Consider the following 27,882-nt stretch of genomic DNA (forward strand, 5'->3'; position numbering starts at 1 on the left):
TACTCATAGACGAAAGGCTTTTGCTTGTGACAGCACAAAATGTAAACATTAATGGTGTCCTTTTCAGCTGAGCTTTAATATTATCTTGTTCAGTGGGTGTGGACTGTCCCTTTAAAGAATCAAATCCAGTCAGAATCACTTACCAACAAGCATAGCTCAAGACACCCTAAGGTCCTAACCTTTATGAACGGACAGTCTCTCGAAGGTTGCAATGCTCCTTTTGAAAACAAAGCTCCATTCTACTGGAATAATTTTCCTTTTATTCGGAGATCTTTAATCTTTTTCTTCTGCTTTGGACGGTTTTTATTTTTTCATCTTTAAATAGGCTATGTTTAGGCTTTTGTCTGGATCATTGTTATTTGATTCTTTCTGTACAACAGATGAAGATGGGTAAGAGAGGGTAACAAGCTGTCTGTATCTGTGTGTTTATAGTGCATGTTTTTCATGTAATGTTGTTTATTTGTCTTTTATGATTTTATATTTGTGTCTGTGAGACCTCATTTAAATAGAGTTGCTATATCTCAAAGAGCTGTCCTTTCAATAAGTTCCTTATACGGCACTGGAGAATGAGACAGGTTGTAACTCCCATAGGTGGCAGTGTTGAATAAATAAAATGGCTGAGATGTCACCAAAGGTGTGGAGCAGTTCCTGTTTTTCCTGTCTCTGGCTGCATCCCAAGTCCCTTAAAATTACTGCTAACCACCTTATCTAGCCACCTTATCTAACTGTTTAGTCCCTCCCACTTAGGAAAACATTTAAGGAGTCAGGAATTAGGAGCAAAGAGCATGGATACCAAGAGGCGAAGCTCCATTGAATTTTTGCCAACAGCCACTAGGGGCGCTGCCGCCACTGTTGAGCTTGGACTGTTGCGCCCAGACAACATGCAAGATGTCAAGGAGAGAGGAGAAAAAAAGTAAAAGAAAACAGTGTAGTGCAATTAACTGCAACAACTATCAGTGGAACACGCATCTGGCCTTCCACCGTTTCCCGAAGGATCCCGACAGTGTTTTAATATCAATTTAATATGCCAGTTTTGTTTTGTTATGTATATATAAAATATATCATATTAAAATAGCATATATAGGCTATTATTATTATTACTGTCCCCTTACTGTACAAACTGTAAATAAATCTTTATTCCTGAATATGTGACGTCGCCATTAATGTGTTTCTTTTTTCTTTTTTGGGGGGGGGGGGGGGGGTAGTTTGGCTTATGGGGTGATTTTTAAGGCGAAATTAAGTTAATCTTCTCATAAGTGGATGTAATATGTAGAGATGCCATCTAGGCCGTTTTTCTTCGTTTTTTTTTTTTTTTTAAGTCTATATTTTGCTTTACGAAAACGTGAAAAAAAGCTGTGACCAAGCTATCACGAGATGAGTAGCACTGTAAGCATAATTAATAGCGATATACTTCAGTTTGTCTGTGTGTTTTTGTATGCAAGCGGGTCTGCTGCGGTCTGCTGACAGTCCAAAATGGCGGCTGGAGGACGAAACCATGGGCGAGTCTGTTGCTATGGGGCGTTCTATTGAGCTTCGCCTCTTGGTATCCATGCTCTTTGTTAGGAGTGAGGAGCGAGGAATGCTGATTTGAGACATGAGACGGCCTTACTCTGAAGCGTCACGTAAAGCGACGTCCTTTTCTGATGACGGCGGCACCTATGGGCGGCACAGCTGGATCTGCTGCATAACAGAACCAGCGTTTGGCGTACATCCCAAGTCCCATTATATCCGCTGGTCAAAGCCGTAACCGCTGACACGTGTTTTGTAGATTACCACTTAGTGGCTGTATGCCTCCATGAACCAGGAAGGTTGCAGTGACAGTTTACATCCATGTCTGTCCAGACTCATATGTAGCCATGACAGCTAGATCAGTGTCAGCAATTCAGTATCTGACCAAATGTCTTCTCTTCTGTTCCTGAGTTATGATGTCGAATAATAATCAGGAAAGTGTTTGTGCAGAGCACAAGTGAAGCTGACCTTTGTCCTTTTGGGTATAAAATGTCACCACTTCATCATTTTGTTGTGTTGGACATGTGTGTGAAATGTTGTTATAATTAGTGCAGGAATTCTTGAGTTATGGCCAAAAAAATGTTTTGTGAGGTCACAGTGACCTTGACCTTTGACCACCAAATTCTTAGCAGTTTTTCAATGACTCCAAGTGGATGTTTGTGCCAAATTTGAAGAAATTCCTTTGAGGCCTTCTTGAGATATTACATCCACAAGATTAACATACGTACGGACAACCCAAACAAATAATGCAGAGGAATAATAAACAGCTACAGTCACAGTTCTGATCATGAGTCCCACAGTGGGCTGACAAACAACATCAGATTTATTGTACATTAAATCTTTCACAAACTGTTTACGCTATGGACACTCTTACCCACCCCCCACTGTGGCTCTGTGTGTAATGGGCTGCAGGTGAGCATCACTGATTGGCTGAACGAGTGATAGTGTGAATCATCATTCTACTGTTTCAGGTTTTAGCTAACAGAGTTTTCTTTTTATTAATTTTTTTGTTTTTAGTAGACCGCAACAATCCCACAAAAAAGCCTGCAAATGGACTGAATTCTCTCTCCTTGTGACATATAAATAAGAACAGACAAAACTGGAAGGTTGGGTGAAATGTTTTATTTGCAAGCAACATGTTACAATACACGTGGACACTATCTTCCCATACTTATTTTAATATGCTATGTATTTTTTTTCTAGTCAAGCAACAAATATTTGCTTTCACCCATTGCAAATCTCTGCCCTGGAGGTTTCTGTTAACCTGTACAACCCTGTTCATGTCTTCACTTACAGTTTTTCTATTTGCTTTTTTCCCCTAAGTCTATCAGCAGGACAAGTCCAGGACTGTACCGCTCTGAAATATGCAGCACAAAAAATTAATAATATTCATAATAATCTTGTATTTCTGTTTTCAGAAGTCATCTTGTTTGTGTATTTTTATTTTGATATAGATTACATTCAGATAAAGGAGTGAATATGGGTGCAGAGAAGATTAACTAAGTACTTAATCTCAGCTAATCGAATGCTGAGGTATGTGTTCACAAAATCTGAAAACCGACATCATCAGTGGTCGTCCTTGTTTGATTAGTGTCTGGAAAAATGTGCAACACTGTTGTTTTGACAAACAAGACACGTGAGCAAATAATTCAGACGTAAAAGCTGTAAATTGAGATGAGCCAATCAGAAACAAGAAACACCCTTTGTTCAGACTGTCGGCATTTAGGATGGGACAAGTTATGAAAGCAGACAACAAACAAGATGACAGAAGTGAAGACAGCCGGGGTCATTTTCCTTTGTGTTTCACTGCTTCATGGTAAGGAAGAAAGAATAGTGAAATGTTTGTATCTTTTCTCACTTTATATTTCTATGTCAGTAAGCAAGAGAAAAACTGTTGTGTAAAATACATAACAAATACATGATAGTGCAGTTTTAATGTTGCCTTAATTTTAATCATTTATTGTATGTATGAATGATATGAGTTTCCTAACAGCTTTGGGGCAAATTCATGAATATTTTTGAACTTGTACAGTTTGTAAAAAAGCAGTTGAAATCAGTTAAGCATACTCCTAAACCAAGCTCTTACCAAAAAGAATACAAACCTGTGTGATGAGTGTTTTTTAACAGAATAAAGAACTTTCCACTAACCACTGTAGCAAGTAAAGCTACGAAAAGTACAACATATGTCAAGAGTAAGAGTTACAGCCACGCAAACAGCTTGTGATGGTGTATGTAATTACAGAGGTGCTTTGAGCTGTTAGCATGCTCAGAATGACAGTGCTAGCATGCTAATGTATACCAAGTTTAGCATCTTAGTTGAGTATGTTAGTATGCTAATGCTTTTTGACCAGCACACAAAGTTCTGTTGATGGGGATGTTACTGGTTTACAGTTATTTGATAGGTACCCAGAAGTCGGATACTTTAAGATTTTAGCCTGACGATGGCACAAGATAAATTGTTTAAGGATCACCAAATGTATTCACATTCATCCTAATGGGAAGAAACATGTATATACTAAATGTCATGGTAATCCATCACTCATGGCCAAAATGAAAATAGAAACAAAGAGGTGGTGTATGGATCAAAAATTAGTTTTAAAGACTTGAGATGTTATTGGTGGTTGCTAAATGAATTTACACTTCATGTTCATTATACGACACAAAGCATAAAGGCTCAGATAAAAAAAAGTTCCTACTTACTGGAGTCCAAAAACAGGGAAAGGTCAAAACCAGGTAATCTGTCCAGACAAGCAAACTTGTGCCAGCCTTACACTAAAGGACTTTTCAAGCAATTTCACTGTTGCAGAAAAATTTCTAATGTCGGAATAAAATCATTAGAGTTTTACCTCAGTTAGTGCATGCTCCCATGATCTTGATCGTTTGGTGAGAGGTGCTTATAAAAGTCAGTCTAATTCCGGGTACACACTACACATTATCAGCCAGATTATAGCCCGATACAGTGTCGCACAGCGTCAGCTCAGATCCTGAACGACAACAAGCGTCAATGCAATGCGATGCAATAATTCATCTTTTTATCTAGTGTAGTGTGTCATAGTTGAGCCATCTCGGACACCTCCCAACAGAAAGTCATAATGTGTGTTTTTTTTTCGTCAATCACAACTTCTCCCGTCACAGTCGTCACTCTGACCAAAAGAAACACAGAGCGATCTGCTGCCGTAGACAACTGTATGTCAACAAACCTCAGCCTTTTTGACATTTCCTATAGGGACGTTATCACACAGAGTAAAAAAGGAAAAATGACAGCAGAGGCACTTTAGCAACCCGGTGAGTTCTGCCATTAGCATAAGGTTGGCAAACAATGTTATTTCTTCATAATGTTCATTTCTTCATTTTAATAAAATTGAAAAATAGTGGTTGTGCTTTTACTTACCACAACTGCAGAGGGTGCCAGCTTCATTGGAAACAGACTACATTATAAATGGGCTGTTAATATATCATTCCCTCTCTGTTTTTATATATTTACTTTTTGCTACCGGTTGAAAGTTAATGCATCACACCATCATTTCAAACTCAACACTTCCTGTACCTGTTTAAAATTAAAAGCCCCTTATAACTTCAGTTGAGAGAATCCCTTCACTTTCTAAACAGGCTTTTGTTGTGAAACATTTACAGGAACTTGTTGTGGAGGTTTCAGTGACTTGCGTAGTTTGCATACTGTACTTCAAATGAAGCCCCTGCTATCTGGTGGCACTTTTTTTACGCCACTACAATGACATTTCAGCTGGCACATGAACAGACGCAGTGACTGTAATGATAGTTACAACAATAAAATTAGGACAAGAATAACCCGTGGCATCATACACGTCATGAAAGACGACCAGCGATGATTGGTGTGGACCATCATGTAGTCTGTCATGTCTGCCAGCATGATTGTATGACTCCACAATCGCCTAGTGACCGTCGGAACAGATAAAAATGTTGTGTCGTGTGAACCTGGCATAAGCTGTCTTAAATCAGCCAAAAACAACATGTTGAATATTTTCGTTGAAGTTTTCGGTCCAAAAAAGTTCAATTACATGAACATTGTCAATAACCAATATCTACGTTCTCCCCAGCAGCAAACAAGAAGCAGTAAACCAGGTAGACAGTAAACAATGAGGAGACTCCAGCGAGGAGCAAACATGTGAACAAGTCTCAGTTCTCTTGTACCGTGGGAGAGGAGGAGAAACTGGTCGAGCTGTGGTGCAAACAGGATACAAATTTAAATTGGAGATTAGCTGATCCACCAACCAACATTAGACACTAACAGACAGGGGTAGGTAGGAAAGAAGGCTGAGGAACTAGGGTGGATATAAACGAGACAATCTGATAGGGATTGGGTGGAGATGGGCCTGGATATATTGTATACTGCAATGCTGACTGGGATAATGTGAAGCAGGTGAGCTTGTGGGTGGAGAAGGTCAGGTGAAGGAAACACTGGAGGGTGGGAAGGAGAGGCTGGATCTGCAATCAGAAGCAGAGAGGGTGCATGGTAAACAGAGCAAGCAACAGAATGACTGTTTAGACATATGTGTGGATGTGAGTGTTTCATGTGGCTGGTATGAAGCATTTTGTTGAGCACTTCATGAAATCATAGCAAAACTCTGTATAGCGTACAAAGAAAGATCTGCTTTTGAGCAAATACAAATAAAAGAAAAATACTTTTACTTGGGTTACCTATGTATAAATTTAGTTTTCATTTTTCTCTTTTTCTATGCAGGTTTTGTTGCAACATTGAACTGCACCAGCCCAACACCTAAGGCCTTGTTTGATGCACTTGAGGCTGAATTATTTCCAAGAAAACTATTTCGACCTGTAAATAACTTTACAGATGTGCTGGAAGTATCCATCGAACTGACTTTGGTGGGGATTTTAGGAGTGGTGAGTCTATGAGCTGCATAAAAATCTATTCATGACAGCACATACGGATGCATGATTCAGAATTTGAATCATCATTATTAACTGTATGTGTCTCATCCCTAGAATGAAAAAGAGCAGTCCTTAACAATATTCATATGGCAAATCCTGGTAAGTGTTCAGAGCATTGACAGAACATGAATTCATTCAGAAAATGGTTTTAAACCTTTTCATTAACAAAACCACACACCAAATACAAGTGGTACTGGCAGATAAAGAGTGTTGTGACACTTTTTGCTTTTAACATTCACTTGGTGGTTGTCTGTGCTGTGTATCTCAACGTTTGATGCAAGCTATTCATATTTGTCTGCAGCAAAACAGTCATTCAAACATCCACAACATAATCCCAGAATATGTAAGTTAATGTCAAATACAGAAAGTTCCCTTGTTATGATCAACCAAGTGGCACTCTCCAGACTGGAAAATGCAATCCTCATCCACAGTTGTTTAAATGATATTTTAGGAATAACTGCCCAACAAAGGACGCTACCATAAAGTTATGGAGGTTAGGTTTAGGCAAGAAAAGTTACCGTGGTTAGTTTTAGGAATAGAAACATGGTGAGGAGGACGTACCTTAAAATGACTCAAAGTCCTGTTGTTCCAAACACCAGGCACATATGGAATGAACCCCATGACATATTGTTGAGTAAGGCTGTGATCCAAGGCTGGATTTTTGGCTATTTAACTATTTCAAATGTGTACATCAGCAAACATCGAAGAAAAGATGGAGAAATGGGGACCAGCTGAACGAGGATTCTGCTTGTCATTGAACAGGGGTTGGAAATAAAATGGATGACCTCCGTGCCACATTAGTTTCCAACAACATATCAGGAACTGTAATACCCTTTGACTCACCAAAACTTGGCTTAATCCTGGACAGCAGCCATTTCACCAGGAGGGTCTTTTTCCATATGCCAATTTGACAGAGCAGAGAACTCTGGCAAGAAAAGGAGAGATGTAAATAGCGTTTATTTTACGGTGAATAAGGACTAGTGTGACGGTGGGCATGTGAGGTGCTGTCCCTTTCCTGCTGCTGATCACTGCTATACACCATTTAGAGTGTCACTGCCTGTGTTCGGAGGGGTGACAATGCGGATGTCCTGTGGTGTCGGTATATGTGGACAATTATGCAGCAGCAGCAAACGATGTAGGAAAATGCAAAAAAAGGACTACATTACATTGCACAAGTTAAAGGGGCTAATGGGATCACATTTCATTGGAGCTGTAACTTGTACAATTTCAAGTGACGTATAAATGATTGATTGATTGATTGATTGATTGATTGACTGTTTTTTTCTGTGATGTTTGTTGTCAAGAAGAAAAATATAGAATACCACTATACTTAAAGGAACAGTGTGTAAGCTTTAGGTGGATTTAATTATGTCTAGCGGTGAGGATTGCAGATAGCAACAAGCTGAAATTTCTATCAAGAGCCAGTGTTTGGTTTGCTCATTCTGGGCTACTGCAGAAAAATGGTGGTGCAAGATGGCAATCTCTGCAGAAAATGACCTGCTCTCTATGTAGATTTAAAGGGCTCATTTCAAGGTAAGAAAACCCACTGATCCTTATTTTCAGTTGATTACTAAAGGAAAAATTCTATTCCATTTCTGCCAATAAATCCCCCTAAATCCTACACAATAGGCCTTTAATGTTTAGATTTAAGAATTTAAAGTATGTAGTGACACATTTAAAATGGTTGTTGTTTTGTTTAATGTAGGAGTGGCATATAGCGGGACTGAGCTGGGATGAGAGGGAATGTGGAACTGAAAAAGTCTCTGTCGTTCGAGAGCAGCTTTGGGTCCCAGACATCCTCATCAAAGAGTTGTAAGTTAAGTTCATTCATTAGAAAACTAAAGGAGTCACACGATCAGTAGACCTTATCTCCTATCTGGCAGCACTTTTGTACACCTATCGCTATCTTTTTCAAGTATAAATGTGCAATTAAAAGTTTTTTATTCTTTTTATTTCCAGCATGGACGAGGACAAATCTCCCAAAACCCCATATGTCTACTTATACAACACAGGTCATGTTTATGATGATAGGCCGGTCAGAGTGATCGCCACCTGCAAATTAGTAATCTACACTTTCCCCTTTGATATCCAAAACTGCTCGCTGACCTTTGAATCATTACTGCATGTAGGTAAGTCTGTGCAACAAAAACCAGTAACAGCAAAATAACATGGCAAGTTTGTACTTGGAGTACACTGAAAGTTGCCACTTGCAAGTTTAAAAGGTTAATTGATATTTTTTGTAGATTGTGTATTTTCAAACATCACACCTACAAACACAAATGTGGTATAACATTTCAATAGAATGAAATAAATACATTTAAATATCTTAAGGGCCTGAACTTCTATGACCTCAAATTTTATGTTGACAACTTCACTCTACTCATGTACATCACAAGTACCATTTCACAGAGACTGGGCATCTAATATGGACAAACTTTCCTATAATTTTATTCCAGTTGAAGACATAAGGATTATTAAAACAGGCACATCTGCAGAGATATTGGAGGAGTCCAGACATGTGATGCAGACCAGAGGAGAGTGGGAGCTTGTGGATATCAAATCATCTGAATCTTACATTGAAACAGGTCATGGGAACCACTCTGAGATCAAATACTATGTAAGCTATTTTAGCTATTTTAATTTACTCTGTGTTAACGTGATGAATAATGGTGATGATCTGTTTAAAGGCCCTGACACACCAAGCCAACAGCTAGATGTCAGTCATAGGTTGGGTCATTGGTGAGTGACTGCTGCTCTAGTTGGTGCGATGTGTTGCCAACTTTTGCCCATCATTGGCCCCTGTCATTTGTTTATTGGTCAATTGAACATGTTGCGATGACAGCAAAGCCCAACAGTGAATGTAATCACTCTGATAGGTACTCTTTAGTTCAGGGCATAAGAGGAGAAATGAAAGTGAGGAAAGTAAACAAAGGCCTATAGTCAAGAGGTGGTTAAGATTACTTTTTTGCCATTGAACTCTTTAGCAGGAATGTTTCATCATAGTTTGTGTTATTGTTCACCGGCACATGGTAAATATACTTTGTTCTATCAACATTGGACTGTGTTGTTAATGTGTCAACTGGCTAACTAGTGTCAAGATGGTCGTCCGGTGTCCCATTTTAAATGACGATTAACAATGGTTTCTGTCTGCTGGTGTGGAGAGTTACTTCATCTCCTGCAATTGCAGAACATACATGCTGGCTGGTGGTTTACTGTAGTTTTTTGTGGTGTGCTCATGTACAACTTTTATGGCAGAGACACGGCAACATCAGAAAATGCAGCAGGGGGCCTTTGTCGACGTTTAAAAATAAAACTGAAAAAAAATTAGTTTTCTGAAGTCAGTTTGGTGTGTCTGGGCCTTAACAATGGTCCATGTGTTGTTTTCAACTCTTTTTGTCACTTTATGGCAGATCAGAGCAGTGGGTAGTGTACCAAGGTCTTTTTTATACAGCCAATTTTTTTTTTTTTTTTTTTCTTGAAATAATATAGCGACATTCTTAATCTGGATCAAAATATGTCAGTGCTAAAAAAAAAACAATAAAATACATCAATATCAGTTATGACAAACATCATGTTAGATAAGAAGCATCGTGGATGCTAGACACACAAACAGTGAAGGAGTTTAACAAAAGCTGGCAAAAAGGTTTTTTTCTTTGTTTTTTTTTTTTTAGACATAGAACAAAGGAGGGCCGATGATTGATCCTTGGGGTACACCAGAAGTCTAGGTGGTCTAAAAAAAAAAAAAAAAGTATCAGAAATTAAAACAGATTAAGTTTTATGGGGGCTGGTGGAGGAGATTACTACTCCTGGTTTCATTTCTTAATGGTGAATAGACCACTATTGCAAAGTCCCAGTAAAACCTTAAAGCTTTGTACTTGTTTTTTTATCCCAAGATCATTTTGAGACGTAGGCCAATCCTCTATGTGGTAAACCTCCTGTTGCCCAGCTGCTTCCTCATCACATTGGACCTCTTCAGTTTCCTGCTGCCTCCTCATAGTGTGGACCGGTCCTCTTTTAAGATGACCCTCATCCTGGGCTACACCGTTTTCCTGCTCATCATGAACGACCTGCTGCCTGTCACTGGAAATACAACACCTCTAATAAGTGAGTGACACCTGTGATGTAAATAGAATTAAATAATCCAACTACGGTGTTTCTTCTTGACCCGATGGCATTGTTGGCTAATTAATAGTTTGTCCTCTGATGGCTCTTCTGACAACTGAATTTTAATGTTCTCCAACCTTGATGAATTAGGTTTAAAAGAAAAACGACTCTTTACTTCTTAATTGTTTTGTTTGTTTGTTCACACTTTATATTAAGGTACTGTAATAAGCATTAATTAATGCTTAATAAGCACCAATTAACCAGTTAATGAGCACTTATAAGACAGAATAGGATGCTTATTACCATTAATAAGACTATATAAGTGTTAATTATAGCATAGTTAACACAGTTATTATTGCATATAGGAGCATTATAAGCACTTAATAGAAACTTGATAGCAGTTTATAAAGCTATCCTAAATATTAATTAATAAGATGTCTATTTATATTAATTATGATTTATAAGGGGTAATTATAGAACAATAACCACATTTATTACTGGTTTATAAGACACTATAAGACCCTATCAGATTAGATTAATAAGGTGTTAATAATAGTTAATAATGATCCTTTGCAGCTACCGGATCTAAAGTGGGAAAGTGTTGTATAAAGGTTAATGAATAATTAATATGCTCTCAGGGCTCGAAACTAACGGTGTCCCAATGTCCTGAGGACTATAAAAATTGCTACTGGGACACAAAGATGATGTGTCAAAGCAATATGGAAATGGGTGTTATTTACAACGTCATTACGTATGGGTATCTGAACGTTGCTTTTGTCGCTTGGATAATTTAAATAAAAACTTATGAACAGCAAAAATACAGTGGCATTTGCTGCACCTGATCTGGCTCCACAAGCGCGCGCATGCACACACGCGGAACTCAACTCGCTGCATGACGGTCACGCTGGGTGCCACTACACAGCTATGCTCGTCACTCCTCATCAGAGCCCAGAACCTAGCAATGCTGAGATGGTTGAAACAACTGATGCAAGCTCCTCCAGTGCCGCTCCAGTTGGAGTAGGATGCGACACTTGGCTTCGGGACTCTGAAGACGATGTTTCATCTGTTTCTGCCCCTGTGGTAAGTTAGTTTGTTAAAGTAGGCTATAGGCTAACGTTAGCTTGTTGATTTTTAGCTAGTTCTAGTTCTTTGTGACAGCTAACACTAGCAACTCAGCTAATCATGTACATGAAAGTTATAAAATGTAACTGTGTTCTAAATTTTGATGTTTATGATCATGACGGTACAGTTAATCAGAAGAGGTGTACTCGTTTTATTCGGTCAGTAATAATTAGGCTAGCAACTTTAGCTACAGAGATGAAGGTCATGCCTGAACTAGCACCCACTCATGTTTCTAAATTTCCTACAGATAAACTGAGTATAATGAACACCCAGATAACAGTAGTTAGCAGAACCTTAGTGTGTAACTGTGACACTCACAGACATTGACTTTGATCGCGATGAAGAGAGAGAGAGAGAGAGAGAGAGAGAGAGAGAGTGGAGGGTGCCGATAGAAATAGCTTCGGTAGCTAAGTCAGAGATATTGGATAAAGGAGATACCCCACTGTAGGCTTATCCAATCTTAAGAAAACGGTTACTCTTCCTGTCTCCTCCTAAGTGGGCGTGGTTAGCTCTCCCTCCAATCAGAGCCTGCTCTCCCTCAAACACCCCCCCCCCCAACCGTGTTGAACAGAGGCTCTGTGGATGTCTGTGTATGCAGATCGAGAAGCAGGTGGAATGAAAATACATTCTTCCTATTACTGCAGCCTATTGCTGCACAAAGCTTGGGCATTTTTTATTTATTACTAGCGGTAAATAACTGTTTGTAAGCAAACTGTGATTTTACCGCCTGTTTATCAAGATCACAAGATCTCACGAGAACTTGTTTTCTGAGACGGACAGGGCTCAAACAAAGTTAACTGTCTCTTGATCTGTGCAGATGAAAAATGCAGCTTTAGTGTCAGAATGTTGGTAAGATGTGTGGCTTGTGGAAAATGAACCCAATATTTACTTTAGTGACTATAGGGCGAAAGAATTGACCATAAATTGTGATCACGTTCATTTTCCTCATTGACGACAATACATTCAGAGCTGCCGCAAGTCTCCTACGGGGCCGTGACGCTGACGTCACTGAATCAGGAAGTGAGCTGAGTGGGGTATCTCGCTTTATCCAATATCTCTGGCTAAGTGCGTCACTAATGACGTTCTGCGTGAATTAAAGTGAGTGAAATGTGTGTGAAGATGCATATGGTTGAGATACAAGGGTGACAGTAAATGTGTGAAGCAAGATGAGCAGAGTGAATGTGTTGGAGCATCTAATAGATATAGGCTACGTCATGTTCATACTAACTCCTGCTGATTTGCTAACGCCATAGCCTGATTTCATTCCTCTCTGTCAGTAAGGTTAAAGGAGCATTTCATACATTTTGGCAATTGAAGTTTGTATCAGGCTCAGTGTGTAAGTGTTTTATTATCACTCCATTGTGAGAGTAATTCAGTACTAGGCTGTGGATTAAAAACAAGGGAAGTTAGATTAAATATGTTTATGGGTTTAATTCTGAGCCTTGTCTTTCAGAGGGATGGGCTGACATTGCAGACGGTGTCTTGTAGCCATGCAGGTAAACAAAATACTCCCTAGAGAGGAATTAATATGCTACGGTGTATGTTTAGCAATCGTGACAGTGAAAGTTTTTTCTTCTGTATTTCACACAGTTCCAGGTCAGCATCTGAATCTTGATATGGGTGTCTTAAAGGCCGCTGCCACCATGTTTTATCTAAGCAACTGGCCTGAAGACATCACTGACCTGGCCACCTTTGGCCTGGCCAATGTTGAGACTTTTGTCACTCACTTTCAGAAAACTGATGGGTTACAGGGAGCTTTGTGGAACACTGTATTCACGAACAGTCAATCTAAGTAACAAAACTTCTGAAAAAGCCAAATGAACTCAGATCTGTCATTTTTTTAGAACTCAACTATTAGGGTTTCCAATCCTTTTTTCCTGTTTTTCACAATAGTGGTTGCATTAAAAATCAGTATGAAAAGAAAATGTCCTTATGTTATGTTTTCACCACCATTGGTAGGCTTAATTCTCATCACGAGTGAATAAAGCAGCTAACTCTGAAACAATCTGCTCAAAAGTTTAAGTTCAAATAACTCATGTTTGTCTTAGTATGCCATTTTGGGGAAATGAGATTCCCATGATCCTTTGCTAAAGAAAATAATAACATACTAGCGTGAAAAGAACGCATCAGAATTCTTTAATGTTGAAATAATGATTAATATCCGGATGTTGCAATAGGTGCATAATTAATAGAATTATTAACTTCAGTGAGTGCATAATAAGGAGTTTATGAATGCCAGTAAGACACTGTTCCCACTTTAGATCCAGTAGCTGCAAAGATGCATTATGAGCTGTTAATAAGTGCATATTAATAATTTATTAACCTTTATATGACACTGTTCCCACTTTGGATCCGGTAGCTGCAAAGGATCATTATTTACTATTAATAAGTGCATAATTAAGCATTTATTAACAGTAATATGGCATTTATATTAACTTCTTATAGTCTCATTAATGTTAATAAACACCTTATTAATTTCATCTTATAGGGTCTTATAGTGTCTTATAAACCAGTAATAAATGTGGTTGTTATTCTATAATTAACCCTTAAAAATTATAATTAATGTAAATAGACATCTTATTAATATTTAGTATAGGTTTATAGACTGTTACTGAAGTTTCTATTAAGTGCTTATAATGCTCCTATAAGCAATAATAACTCAGTCAGTTATGCTGTAATAAACACTTAGTCTAGTCTTGTTGATGTTAATAAGCATCTTATACCGTCTTATAAGTGCTCATTAACTGTTAATTTGTGCTTATTAAGCATTAATTCGCGCTTATTACAGTACCTTTTTGCTGCAGATGTTTTATTCTCAGTCAGTCTGGCTCTGATGGTGGCCAGCCTGTTGGAGACAGTGTTTATCACCAACATCCAGTTCAGTGCCAGCAAGTACAGAGAGGTGCCTCACTGGCTCAGTGTCCTTGTGCTACGATATCTAGCTGTCATTGTTTTTCTCCCTCCAAAAAAGAAGAGCAACTGCGTCACAGTGTTCCTTCACCCACCTGCTACAGGTACAGTGACATTATTATTTCTTTATTATTATAATTTCTGTCTCTAAATTTTATTGTAATCAGAGTGTTAAGGATGGTGTTTTTTTCTAAGCTTTCCAAAAGCAAAAACACAACAGCGATGATTATCATCATGATTATTTTTGTATTACTCCTGTCACTGCTTCTTCATCTTATTTTAATCATTTTTTATGCAACTCATATAAGAAAAGTCCATTGAGTGTGAAGATTCATCTTTCACTCTAGATCTTGGAAATAGTGGTTGGACAAAAATAATCTTAAATTAGGATTTAAAAAAATTAAAATATCCACTACTTTTTTAATTTAAAAATAAAATTAAATTAAATTTAAACTAAATTGCCAACCTCACAAGTGTGCTGTGCTCAGAAATGTAGTAAAACAGAAAGAAAATAAGAAAATACAGGAAAAGTACAGAGTTGCTTTAGAGTAATGACTTTTTATGTTATCATTTTTTGGAAAAAATCCTGCATAGTATACTTTAAAACTAATAATCTGAAATTTTGATGTAAATAAATGTAGGTTAAGTCACTATCTAATGCAGAATTATACTAATCAGATGAGTACAGATACCTAGCTTATAAAAAAAATGGGACACACCATATACCATGCTCTCACTCTAATCTTACTATTTATTTTTTTAATATGTCCAGCAATTAATCCTAGCACCATCTCTTCAAGAGATCTTCAGAGCATCTCTGGTGATACACCTCATGAGAAACCCCCTCTGGATCCAGCCCTGGATGAACTGAGGAAGCTGAGCAGAGATCTCATGGCCATCCGCATCCAGATAGGCAAACATGCTCAGGACAGCAATACCTCAGAGGAATGGCAAATGATTGCATTAGTCATTGACCGTCTGCTTTTTGGCCTGTACATTGGCTTCATCTCTTCCCTCTTTATCGCCATCATAGCCATCTGGGTCTGGAGTAATATACACATAGGTTAACTTGATGGAAGAGTTAAGTCATACATTTATATTGATTATCAGCAGACTTAGGGCAGAATAATGTCCACCTATCCTTTGTAAAATCTGAAATGTGGATTAAACATGAAAACATTCCTTGCAACTTTGCTTATTTTATCTTCATAAGCCAAACAATTTTTCTTTTCTTCCTCTTGTCTTATCAAAGTCATCTTTGCCAGTGGTGTCCCAACGATTTTGAATGGGGACAAGATTAGATAATATGAAAAAAATTTGGGGGGCAGCTGTTCTCCCATTATATGGGTTATCAAAAAAAAAAGAACATATACAAATTAGACAAACACACCTGTGTCACCTTGCACTGAAAAACAATTCAACTTTTCACTGCTCCTGAAAGCGGTGGCCCTCGATGTCTACGTTATGCTTCTCTGCGTAAGTTCAGCCAGGAAGACTTTCTTTGTGCTCACCCTCCTTAAATCATACCGTCTTGATGGGGTCTAATCGCCAAAGACTTTTTCACATTTTCATTCTTAGGTGCACCTGCTAATAAATATTCTTTTCACTATAAAAATGATCCTCTCCTGATTGAAATTGGTTCTGCCTGCGCAGCTCCTACTTAGTGCATGTCTACACACTGTATGATAGTCCTGCCACGGTGAGGTGAATGGAAAAAATGCAAAGTAGTCTTGCTTTATGAACGAATATTGTATGGCGGGCCACATATAGTATATTTTGAAAGATAAGTCAAGGGGCATTTCTTATCTGCCCATGGGCTACGATGGTCCCCCGTGCCGGACTTCTGACATGCCTAATCTTGAGTAATTAAAAAAAAAATGTAATTACCAAATTTGTGCCAAATTTAAAAAAAGCCATTCTCGAGATATTGCATTCACAATAATGGGACAGATTAACATACATACAAACAGACGGACAACCCAAACAGATCGTGCCTCCAGCCACGGCTGTTAAAGGAATAATAAACAGCTTAAGTCACAGTTATGATCATTAGTCCCATTGTGGGTCGACAATTAACATCACACTTACTGTATATTTAATCTTTCTCAAACTATTTAGGCTATGGAGACTCTAACCCTCCCCCCACCTCTCAGGTAAACTTGCTGTGGCTCTGTGTGTAAAAGGCTGCAGGTGAGTATCTCTGATTGGCTGAGTGAATGATTGTGTGAATCATCATTCTCCTGTTTTTTGTTTTACGTGAAAGACTTGTCTTTTGTTAAATTTTCATTTTGTGTAGGTAATGTGAGAAGATTATTTTAATTTCATTTGTTTTCAGCCCAGCCTGAAGCCAAATTGTTCCTTTGAATATGTAAGAAATAAACACTCTCAGGCTTTAACCGTTGTTGCTGGTGGGTCTTGGAACTGGGAAGACGGGAGCGTCCATTTCATGTTGCCTCAGGGCCGGGGCCTAACAGAAGAGGGTAGAGTGGCTAGTTGATCATAAGTCACTGCTGGGACTGGTTTGATATCTTTTCAACTTCTTCACTTTGAATGACAGACTGTCTGCAAATAGTGTCCTTGGCTTCCCAGTCAGATTCGCCCCACATTCCTCAACAGTGGCAGCCTCTCACCAAATTATGGTCATTTCTGGCTCCAAAACACCAAGATGGCAACCTTGAGGCTTCAAAACAGGAGTCCACAATCCACTTGGGGACATCACAGTGGCTTTGTCCTTATTTTAAATCCTGGAGGGACTGCTGTGCACATGTTCTCATACTCCTTGTGATTTATTGATAAACAGAGAGAAAACTGAAAGAATGACTGAAATCTTTTATTTGACACACACCTTCGCACTACATCCTCTCCCCGTATTTTAATCTGCTGTATATTTTCAGTCAAGCAACAAATAGTTGCATGTTTCAACAAACCATTTTACCACAACAACAAATATTCGCTTTTACCCATGGGAAATCTCTGCCCTGGAGGTGTCCAGCGAACCTGTACAACCCCTCAACAAACAAGTAAGACAAGTCCAGGCCTGTACCACTCAGACATATGCAGTACAAAGACAAGAAGGAGACATAAACAGTCTTGTTTGTGTGTTATCATATCATATCTCATCATATGCTGAGGTGTGTGTTAAAAATGTTTGAAAACTGACACCAGATATTTGCAGACATCCTTGCTTGATTCGTTTATGGTCAACACTGCAACACTGTTGTTTTGACAAACAAGACACGCATACAAATTACTCAGAAGGAAAAGCTGTAAGTTGAGTTGAGCCAATCAGAAACAAGAAACACTATTCCCTAAGACTGTCCAGTTGTACCCTGTAAATCGCAGGGACAAGTTATGAAAGTGAGGCACTGTCAATAACACTGTCACAAACAAGATGAAAGAAGTAAAGATAGCCGGGCTCCTATTCATCAGTTTTTCACTGCTCTACGGTAAGAAAAAAAATAATTTACACTATCTAACAAATTAGCAACACATTTTTAAAAAGAACAAAGAAAAAGAAACTTTCAAAATGATTTGTCAAAAATAAACAGAAAACTAAACACCAAGTAAACTCAAATATGATGAAATGTTCATGCATCTTTTATCACTTTATCTCCATATATGTGTTTTATAACAGTTTTGTGACACATTGATGAATACTGTCAGAAGATGTTTATGAACTGTCTGTGGAAAAAGCATCAGAAAACTATCTTTTGAGCATTTAAGTAAAATCTTAAACAAAATTTGAACCAAAATGATTAAAAACCTGTGGAATGTGTTTTATTTTAACCAAATAAAGAGCTTTCCACTAACCAGTAAGTTACTGTATCAAGTAAAGCTGAGAAAAGTAGGACATATGTCAAGAACAAGAGTCAACAGCCATGCAAACAGCTTGTGATGCTGTATGTGGGTATAGAGGTGCTTTGAGATAAATACTGATGTTAGCAAGCTAACATGCTCACATTGACAGTGCTAGCATGCTGACGTATACTGTGTTTACCATCTTAGTTTACTATGTTAGCATGCTAATACTCACCAACCAGCACTAAACACAAAGTGCTGCTGATGGGGATGTTCATGATTTACAGTTAGGTACTAAAGAGTTGGGTACTTTAAAATTTTATCCTGAGGATCACACTAAATGAAAAGTTCAAGGATCACCAAATCTATTACAATTCATCCTGATGGGAAGAAGAATATGTACACCAGACAACATGGTAATCCATCACTCATGGCCAAAAATGAGAAAAGAAACAAAGAGATAGTGTATGGGGTGTCATTTGTAAAGTGGCTCATGGCTCAACATTTTGCCACATTTAGCTTCAAACAATGTTTAAAAAAGTGTTGTGAATTTTTTAACATCACCTTTTACCACATTTACAGTAATATTTGTTAACTTAGAAATATATTAAATAGTTAAATCTAAATATTAAATGTGGCACCTAAATGTTAAATATTCAATCTAAGTATTAAATCTAAATCTAAATGTTAAATCTAAATATTTAATCTAAATCTAAATGTTAAATCTAAATATTTAATATAAATCTGAATGCTAAATCTAAATCTAAATGTTAAATCTAAATATTAAATCTAAATGTTAAATCTAAATGCTAAATATAAATCTAAATGTTAAATGTTAAATCTAAATGTTCTGGGTGAAACTAAATATTTAGCTAATATGCAAATTCACACTGCCGGTCACCGGAAGTACCAAAATAAAAGCTCGAGATGGTCAGACTGTGTTTATAGTATCAAATAACGAATTAAAACCAACTTATCAGGTGAAATGAACGCTTGAACATACATTAGCGTGATAATAACTACCTAAAATAACAAAAAACATGTTTGGAGAAATTTTATTTGACGTGTACTTTGAGTTGTTAGTGTCCCTTCGGAGGGAATCACCTTGTTGTTTACAAATACTTCCAGGTAGAAAACCAGCAGAGTTTAGCTACATATATGAATATCTCACATTTTTCACGTCACTATATCACCGTTTAGACTAATCTGATGTTTGTAAAGTCTATAAACACAATGATTGAATGGTTATCATAGATTAGCGGGGCTAACCGTTAGCTGTTAGCCCCGTTACCGGTGTCTGTAATGACTCATTAACTCTAAACGGTCTGTGAAAAAAATATTTTTTTCCAGCGGATGTCTTAGTTACAACATGATTGAGCTAACTTGAGTAGTTTCATGTCGTATCCGACAACGGGAGGCTTTTAACAGATGATGTCCTGATGTTAGCTTTGCTTCTGCTGTTAGCTGACCCTGTCAGCTGCGGCCACTGATGCTTTCTAGACATTGTGATTTCCCAAAACTGAATAAATACCACACATCGCAACACAAAACTGCTCTGCTAGCTCAATCATGTTGTAACTAAGACATCCGCTGGAAAAAAAAAAATTTCACAGACCGTTTAGAGTTAATGAGTCATTACAGACACCGCTAATGGGGCTAACAGCTAACGGTTAGCTCGAGCTTCATCTTGAGCTTTTATTTTGGTACTTCCGGTGACCGGCAGTGTGAATTTGCATATTAGCTAAATATTTAGTTTCACCCAGAACATTTAGATTTAACATTTAACATTTAGATTTAGATTTAGCATTTAGATTTAGATTTAATATTTAGATTTAACATTTAGATTTAGATTTAGATTAAGCATTTAGATTTAGATTTAATATTTAGGTTTAGATTTAGCATTTAGATTTAACATTTAGATTTAGATTTAATATTTAGATTTAGTTTTAATTTTAATATTTAGATTTAACATTTAGGTGCCACATTTAATATTTAGATTTAACTATTTAATATATTTCAAAGTTAACAAATATTGTTGTAAATGTGGTAAAAGGTGACGTTAAAAAATTCACAACACTTTTTTAAACATTGTTTGAAGCTAAATGTGGCAAAATGTTGATGTTATTTTCAGCATGAGCCATTTACAAACGGCAACCCATAATAGTGTGTGGATTACATTTATTATTTATAGAGTATAACATAAGACCCTTAGATTTTATTGGCATTTTGCTTAATGAATTTATATTTCATTTGAATTGAATTATATGACACAAAGTGTAAAGGTTTAGAAACAATACAACATCAAACCCCAAAGCATGACACAAAGACAGTCAGTGTAATATAGAAGTTCTTATTTACTGGAGTTCAACAACAGGCAAGAGTCAAAACCAGGTGACCTGTCCAGACAGGCAAAATTGTGCTGGCCTAACAACAAATGACTTTTCAAGCAATTTCACTGTGGCAGATAAATTTCCAATGAAATGAAATTAAAATTTCCAGAATAAAATCATGAGTTTCTCTCTTGCTCCCCTGATCTTGATCATTTGGTGAGAGGTGGTCACAAAACTCAGTTTAAATTGTCTTAAGTCAGTCTTTTTCTCATCTTGCCATCCAACAAAATCAAACATTTTAAATATCATCATAAGTTTTTAGTCTTTACTCATGCAGACGGTGAGGTTCAGTGATGACCACATTGTCAACAACAATTACCTGAGCTCTCCCAAGCAGCAAACAAGAAGACGTAAACCCGGTAGACAGTAAACAACAAAGAGACTCCAGCGTGGAGCACACGTGTGAACAAGTCTCAGTTCTCTTGCAGCGTGGGAAAGGAGGAGAAATTGGTGCGGCACCCAGCAGCATTTATTTTAGTGATAAATCCTAAATATTGATTGTTTGCTTGTTATTCCCATGGTCTCCTATCACTTAATGGAGCAGCTGACCAACAAAGGTTGGTGGTGAATTGAGGCAACAAAATCCAAAATGTTAAGTTTAAATGCAAATACACTTGATTGTTTTTCTTTTTCTAGAGTTATGTGTTTTTGTTGATACAGAACGAATTGTTCATGTATCACATTTCTCAAAAGAAGTTTGGCGTAATATTTTCTACAGGGAGCAGAATGGGAAATAATCTCAAAAGGAATCACGCTGTAGCCTTGCAAATAATGATCCTAAGAGATCCCCAGTCTTTGCAAAATCTTACAGTGTGTGACTAAAAACATCTATAGAGACAAGAGAGTGTCAGACTTCAATCTTTATAAATTTTAGTATTCAGTAACAGACAGGGGGCAGGCAGTAAAGAAGGCCGAGGAGCTAGGGTGGACTAAACGAGACAATCTGCTAGGGACTGGGTGGAGATGGGCCTGGATATATTGTATACTACAAGGCTGATTATGATAATGTGAAGCAGGTGAGTTTGTGAGTGGGGAAGGTCAGATGATGGAAATGGTGTTGGGTGGGAGGGAGTGGCTGGATCTGCAATCACGAGCAGAGAGAGTGCATGGTAAACAGAGCAAGTGACAGGATGTATGTTTGAATATATGTGTGGATGTGAGTGTTGAACATGGATCACTGTATTTTCATGTAGCTGATAAGAAGCATTTTGTTGAGCAGTTCATGAAGTCTTAGCAAAACTCTGTATAGCATACAAAGAAAGATTTGCTTTTGAGCAAATACAAATGAAGGAAAAATACTTTTATTTGGGATAACTATGTATTAATGTAGATATCTTCTTTCTCTTTTCAACACAGGTTTTGTTGCACCATTGAACTGCACCAGCCCAACACCTAAGGCCTTGTTTGATGCACTTGAGACTGAATTATTTCCAAGAAAACTATTTCGACCTGTAGGAAACTTTACAGATGTCCTAAATGTATCCATCGAAATGACTATAGTGGGAATTTTAGGAGTGGTGAGTCTATGAGCTGCATAAAAATCTATTCATGACTGCACATACAGATGCATATTTTTTTTAACTACGCATGCTGTGAGTAAATTTTAATTATCATTATCGACTGTATGTGTCTCATCCCTAGAATGAAAAAGAGCAAACCTTAACAGTATTCATATGGCAATACCTGGTAAGTGTTCAGAGCACTGACAAAACTTTTCTTTACAAAAGTACACACTGAACACAAATGTAGTTACATTTTTGAAGATTGTAAGAAATCCAGCTGCAACCCTATCCTCTGTGCTGTAGTGGTGGGGAATGTGATGGTGAGACAGTGGCAATGAAATATTTGAGATTTAAGGTGACAACACATCTTTTGCAACCAAAAGTTGCATATATTAAAAAGTTATGGCTCACTGGCACAAACACAAATAACACTGCTGCATTTGAATGTTTATGAAGTGGATCTATAAGAAACGTGTGATATGAGGTGAATTTAAGTGTGTGAGACATCATTATAAGTATAATGATTCCTTTCACATTGAATTTCCACAATCTGCTTCAATTCATCACCTCACCATCTGTGACGCCAGTTTCCCCCTGTCTCTAAATTGTGCATGCGTATGGGTCCCTAAATTTTGCGTACATTTCCTTGTTAAGTCAAAACATTGAATGAAGCAGGTTCATATTAAAACATCACTGTTTCTCCAACACTGCTCATCGTCAAGGGGCGAAAACACAAATGGCCCGACACACACAGTTAAAATGGTTGTTGTTCTGGTTAATGTAGGAGTGGGATATAGACGGACTGAGCTGGGATGAGAAGGAATGTGGAACTACAAGAGTCTCTGTCCCTCGAGAACATCTTTGGGTCCCAGACATCGTCATCAATGAGTTGTAAGTTAAAATAAGGTCTCGTAGCCTGTCAAACAAATAAACAAAAACCTCTCTTTTAAAAGTATAAATGTGCAATTAAGAGTTTTTTATTCTGTTCATTTCCAGCATGGACGAGGACAAATCTCCCATAACGCCTTATGTCTACTTATACAACACAGGTCATGTTTACGATGATAGGCCGGTCAGAGTGGTCGCCACCTGCAAATTAGTCATCTACACTTTCCCCTTTGATATCCAAAACTGCTCGCTGACCTTTGAATCATACCTGCACTTTGGTAAGCCTGCGCAAAGTCCAACAAATAACACCAAAATAACACCTGATCTCAAAGCTGCAACTTCACCTCACATTCAGTTTTATTATAATTATGGCAGATTTGTACTTGGAGTACACTAAAAGTTGTCACTTGTAAATTTAAGAGGTTTATTGCTATTTTTTGCAGAAATTATGTATTTTCAAACATTAAAACTACAAATGCGTAAGTGATATGAAATTAAGTAAAATTAAATACATTAATGTAAAAATCTTTGGGGCACAAAATTCCATGACCTCAACTTTCATGTTGACAACTTCACTGTACTCAGGTGCATCACAAGTAACATTTCAAACAGACTGGACATCTAATATAAACAATCTTTCCTATAATTTTCTTCCAGCTGAAGACATAAAGGTGAATCAAAAACATTCAGCTGCAGAGATCCTGGAGGAGTCCAGGAAAGTGCTACATACCAGAGGAGAGTGGGAGCTTGTTGATATCAAACAAGCTCAAACAACCCTTGAAATAACAGAGGGAAGCTACTCTGAGCTCAAATTCTTTGTAAGTTATTTTAGCTATTATATTTTATTCTATGTTCACATGAGGCATACCACTGATTATCTATTAAAGGTTTGTTAAATCAGATGTGACACCTTGGAGAAACTGTGTGTGATTTTATTTATTTGATGAATCTTCTAGTCATCTCAGCATGGCAGGTCACAGCTGTGGGTAGTATACCAGGGTCTTTTTCATTCTACTACTACCAGTCTAAAAAAACGATTACATTTTTGATAAAATAATGCATCAAGGTGCTTAATCTGGATCAAAATATGTCATTGCTAAAAAACAATAAAATATAACGGTATCAGTTATGACAAACGTCATGTTTGATGAGAAGCATCATGGATGCTGGACACACTAACAGTGAAGGAATTTAACAAAATCTGGCAAAAAGATTGGTATTAAAAAAAAAAAGAATTGACTGTAGTGGATGTTGTTTATGTGGATAATTTGACATGGTGTACACATGTGAACAGACAACAAATTTGGAGGACTGATGATTGATCCTTGGGGAACACCAAAGGTCTGAGTGGTCTTCAGAAAAGCATCAGAAACAACAAAAGAAGTTTGGGGGGGTGGAGGAGTTTACTACTCCTGGTAAGAGTCTGTTGTAAGTTCTGAGTAAAACTTTAAGACTTTGTATTTGTTTTTATCCCAAGATCATTTTGAGACGTAGGCCAATCCTTTATGTGGTGAATCTCCTGATCCCCAGCTGCTTCCTCATCACATTGGACCTCTTCAGCTTCCTGCTGCCTCCCCAAAGTGTGGACCGGTCCGCCTTTAAGATGACCCTCATCCTGGGCTACACCGTTTTCCTGCTCATCATGAATGACCTGCTGCCTGTCACTGGAAATACAACACCTCTAATAAGTGAGTGACACCTGTGATATATTGTTGTATAAGATTAACCACTGTGGCCAATTCTTCTTCTTCCTGACCAGATGCCATTATTGACCAATTAATATAAATGTGAATATGCTCTCTACCCTTGATAATTAAAGTTGAAATAAAAAATGATTCTTTACTTCTTAATTGTTTTGTTTGTTTTCCTGCAGATGTTTTATTCTCAGTGAGTCTGGCACTGATGGTGGCCAGCCTGTTGGAGACAGTGTTTATCACCAACATCCAGTTCAGTGCCAGCAAGTACAGAAAGGTGCCTCACTGGCTCAGTGTCCTTGTGCTACGATATCTAGCTGTCATTGTTTTTCTCCCTCCAAAAAAGAAGAGCAACCGCGTCACAGTCTCCCTTCACCCACCTGCTACAGGTACAGTGACATCATTATGATTATTTTTGTATTACTTCTGTCACTATTACTGCTGCTTCATCTTATTTTGATCATTTTTATGCAACTCATATAAGAAAAGTCAGTTGAGTGTGAAGTTTCATTCTTCATTCTTGATCTTGGAAATAATAGTTGGACATAAATGATCTCAACTGAAGCTTGACTAATACGTTTTTTGTGGAGCTTCTGGCTGCATCCCATACTCTTAAATGGAGTTTGTTCATTTGTCATGGAGATGCACTTAAAGGTTCTGGAAAAATATCTAGTGAAAGCCAACCCCATGTTAATTCTCCCTCATATTTTTTCTTTTTTCTTTTTTTTTTTTTTTTACTTTTATCTTTATTTATTTATTTATTTTTGGCCAAATGAGGCAACATGATGGTCACTGAGCCTATGGCCCACTGATGTGGGTATTGCAATGGGCCTTGTTATATATTTGCAGTATTATGAACTGGGTGTCAAGGGTGACATCTGTGAGATAAATGATGTAATAAGTTATTGCTAATCTTGTTTTCTTTTATATATACAGTACAGGCCAAAAGTTTGGACACACCTTCTCATTCAATGCGTTTTCTTTATTTTCATGACTATTTACATTGTAGATTCTCACTGAAGGCATCAAAACTATGAATGAACACATGTGGAGTTATGTACTTAACAAAAAAGGTGAAATAACTGAAAACATGTTTTATATTCTAGTTTCTTCAAAATAGCCACCCTTTGCTCTGATTACTGCTTTGCACACTCTTGGCATTCTCTCCATGAGCTTCAAGAGGTAGTCACCTGAAATGGTTTCCACTTCACAGGTGTGCCTTATCAGGGTTAATTAGTGGAATTTCTTGCTTTATCAATGGGGTTGGGACCATCGGTTGTGTTGTGCAGAAGTCAGGTTAATACACAGCCGACAGCCCTATTGGACAACTGTTAAAATTCATATTATGGCAAGAACCAATCAGCTAACTAAAGAAAAACAAGTGGCCATCATTACTTTAAGAAATGAAGGTCAGTCAGTCCGGACAATTGCAAAAACTTTAAATGTGTCCCCAAGTGGAGTCGCAAAAACCATCAAGCGCTACAACGAAACTGGCACACATGAGGACCGACCCAGGAAAGGAAGACCAAGAGTCACCTCTGCTTCTGAGGATAAGTTCATCCGAGTCACCAGCCTCAGAAATCGCAAATTAACAGCAGCTCAGATCAGAGACCAGATGAATGCCACACAGAGTTCTAGCAGCAGACCCATCTCGAGAACAACTGTTAAGAGGAGACTGCACGAATCAGGCCTTCATGGTCAAATAGCTGCTAGGAAACCACTGCTAAGGAGAGGCAACAAGCAGAAGCGATTTGTTTGGGCCAAGAAACACAAGGAATGGACATTAGACCAGTGGAAATCTGTGCTTTGGTCTGATGAGTCCAAATTTGAGATCTTTGGTTGCAACCGCCGTGTCTTTGTGAGACGCAGAAAAGGTGAACGGATGGATTCCATGTGCCTGGTTCCCACTGTGAAGCATGGAGGAGGAGGTGTGATGGTGTGGGGGTGTTTTGCTGGTGACACTGTTGGGGATTTATTCAAAATTGAAGGCACACTGAACCAGCATGGCTACCACAGCATCCTGCAGCAACATGCCATCCCATCCAGTTTGCGTTTAGTTGGACGATCATTTATTTTTCAACAGGACAATGACCCCAAACACACCTCCAGGCTGTGTAAGGGCTATTTGACCAAGAAGGAGAGTGATGGAGTGCTGCGGCAGATGACCTGGCCTCCACAGTCACCGGACCTGAACCCAATCCAGATGGTTTGGGGTGAGCTGGACCGCAGAGTGAAGGCAAAGGGGCCAACAAGTGCTAAACACCTCTGGGAACTCCTTCAAGACTGTTGGAAAACCATTTCAGGTGACTACCTCTTGAAGCTCATGGAGAGAATGCCAAGCGTGTGCAAAGCAGTAATCAGAGCAAAGAGTGGCTATTTTGAAGAAACTAGAATATAAAACATGTTTTGAGTTATTTCACCTTTTTTTGTTAAGTACATAACTCCACGTGTTCATTCATAGTTCTGATGCCTTCAGTGAGAATCTACAATGTAAATAATCATGAAAATAAAGAAAACGCATTGAATGAGAAGGTGTGTCCAAACTTTTGGCCTGTACTGTGTGTCCAGTAATCAGTCCCAGCATCATCTCTTCAGGAGATCTTCAGAGCGTCTCTGGTGATACACCTCATGAGAAACCCCCTCCAGATCCAGCCCTGGATGAACTGAGGAAGCTGAGCAGAGATCTCATGGCCATCCGCCTCCAGATAGACAACCAGGCCCAGGGGAGCAATACTACACAGGAATGGCAAATGATCGGATTAGTCATTGACCGTCTGCTTTTTGGCCTGTACATTGTCTTCATCGCTATCCTTTTTATCATCATCATAGCCATCTGGATCAGGAGTAACATACACATAGGTTAACTTGATGGAAGAGTTAAGTCACATAGGTATATTGATCATCAGCAAAAGTTTGACCAGTTAGCAGCTTACACTTAGAAAGACAAAATGAAATCAATAATAACATTTATTTCTTGTTTTTTTATTTTTTTATTCAGTAGTTCAAGTAGAAGATTCAGAATCTGAGTTATTTGAT

General features: G+C 38.0%; 2 protein-coding genes across 2 annotated transcripts; both read left to right on the plus strand.

The window, feature by feature from the left end:
- The first annotated feature begins 3,270 nt into the window (after positions 1-3,270).
- Positions 3,271-15,642, plus strand: LOC125896225 (5-hydroxytryptamine receptor 3A-like). The gene is made up of 9 exons (XM_049588625.1): positions 3,271-3,325; positions 6,230-6,390; positions 6,493-6,537; positions 8,144-8,250; positions 8,398-8,567; positions 8,895-9,055; positions 10,332-10,542; positions 14,469-14,678; positions 15,347-15,642. The coding sequence occupies exons 1-9, from the start codon at positions 3,271-3,273 to the stop codon at positions 15,640-15,642; spliced, it is 1,416 nt and encodes a 471-aa protein (XP_049444582.1).
- Positions 15,643-21,033: 5,391 nt separating this feature from the next.
- LOC125896226 (5-hydroxytryptamine receptor 3A-like) lies at positions 21,034-27,799 on the plus strand. Its single transcript, XM_049588626.1, has 9 exons — positions 21,034-21,121; positions 22,119-22,279; positions 22,404-22,448; positions 23,049-23,155; positions 23,261-23,430; positions 23,810-23,970; positions 24,630-24,840; positions 25,026-25,235; positions 27,415-27,799. The coding sequence occupies exons 1-9, from the start codon at positions 21,034-21,036 to the stop codon at positions 27,708-27,710; spliced, it is 1,449 nt and encodes a 482-aa protein (XP_049444583.1). The 3' UTR covers positions 27,711-27,799.
- The last annotated feature ends 83 nt before the right edge of the window (positions 27,800-27,882 follow it).

The sequence above is a fragment of the Epinephelus fuscoguttatus genome, linkage group LG10, assembly GCF_011397635.1.
Source record: "Epinephelus fuscoguttatus linkage group LG10, E.fuscoguttatus.final_Chr_v1".
NCBI lineage: Eukaryota > Metazoa > Chordata > Actinopteri > Perciformes > Serranidae > Epinephelus > Epinephelus fuscoguttatus.

Bases quoted from the DNA above. Each gene is read 5' to 3' on its own strand.
- LOC125896226 (XM_049588626.1), top strand. From the start codon at position 21,034: ATGCAGACGGTGAGGTTCAGTGATGACCACATTGTCAACAACAATTAC. The intron at 23,431-23,809 runs GTAAGCCTGCGC...ATTTTCTTCCAG, and splicing joins TGAATCATACCTGCACTTTG to CTGAAGACATAAAGGTGAAT. The intron at 24,841-25,025 runs GTGAGTGACACC...GTTTTCCTGCAG, and splicing joins AAATACAACACCTCTAATAA to ATGTTTTATTCTCAGTGAGT.
- LOC125896225 (XM_049588625.1), top strand. From the start codon at position 3,271: ATGACAGAAGTGAAGACAGCCGGGGTCATTTTCCTTTGTGTTTCACTG. The intron at 3,326-6,229 runs GTAAGGAAGAAA...TTTTCTATGCAG, and splicing joins TTGTGTTTCACTGCTTCATG to GTTTTGTTGCAACATTGAAC. The intron at 8,568-8,894 runs GTAAGTCTGTGC...ATTTTATTCCAG, and splicing joins TGAATCATTACTGCATGTAG to TTGAAGACATAAGGATTATT.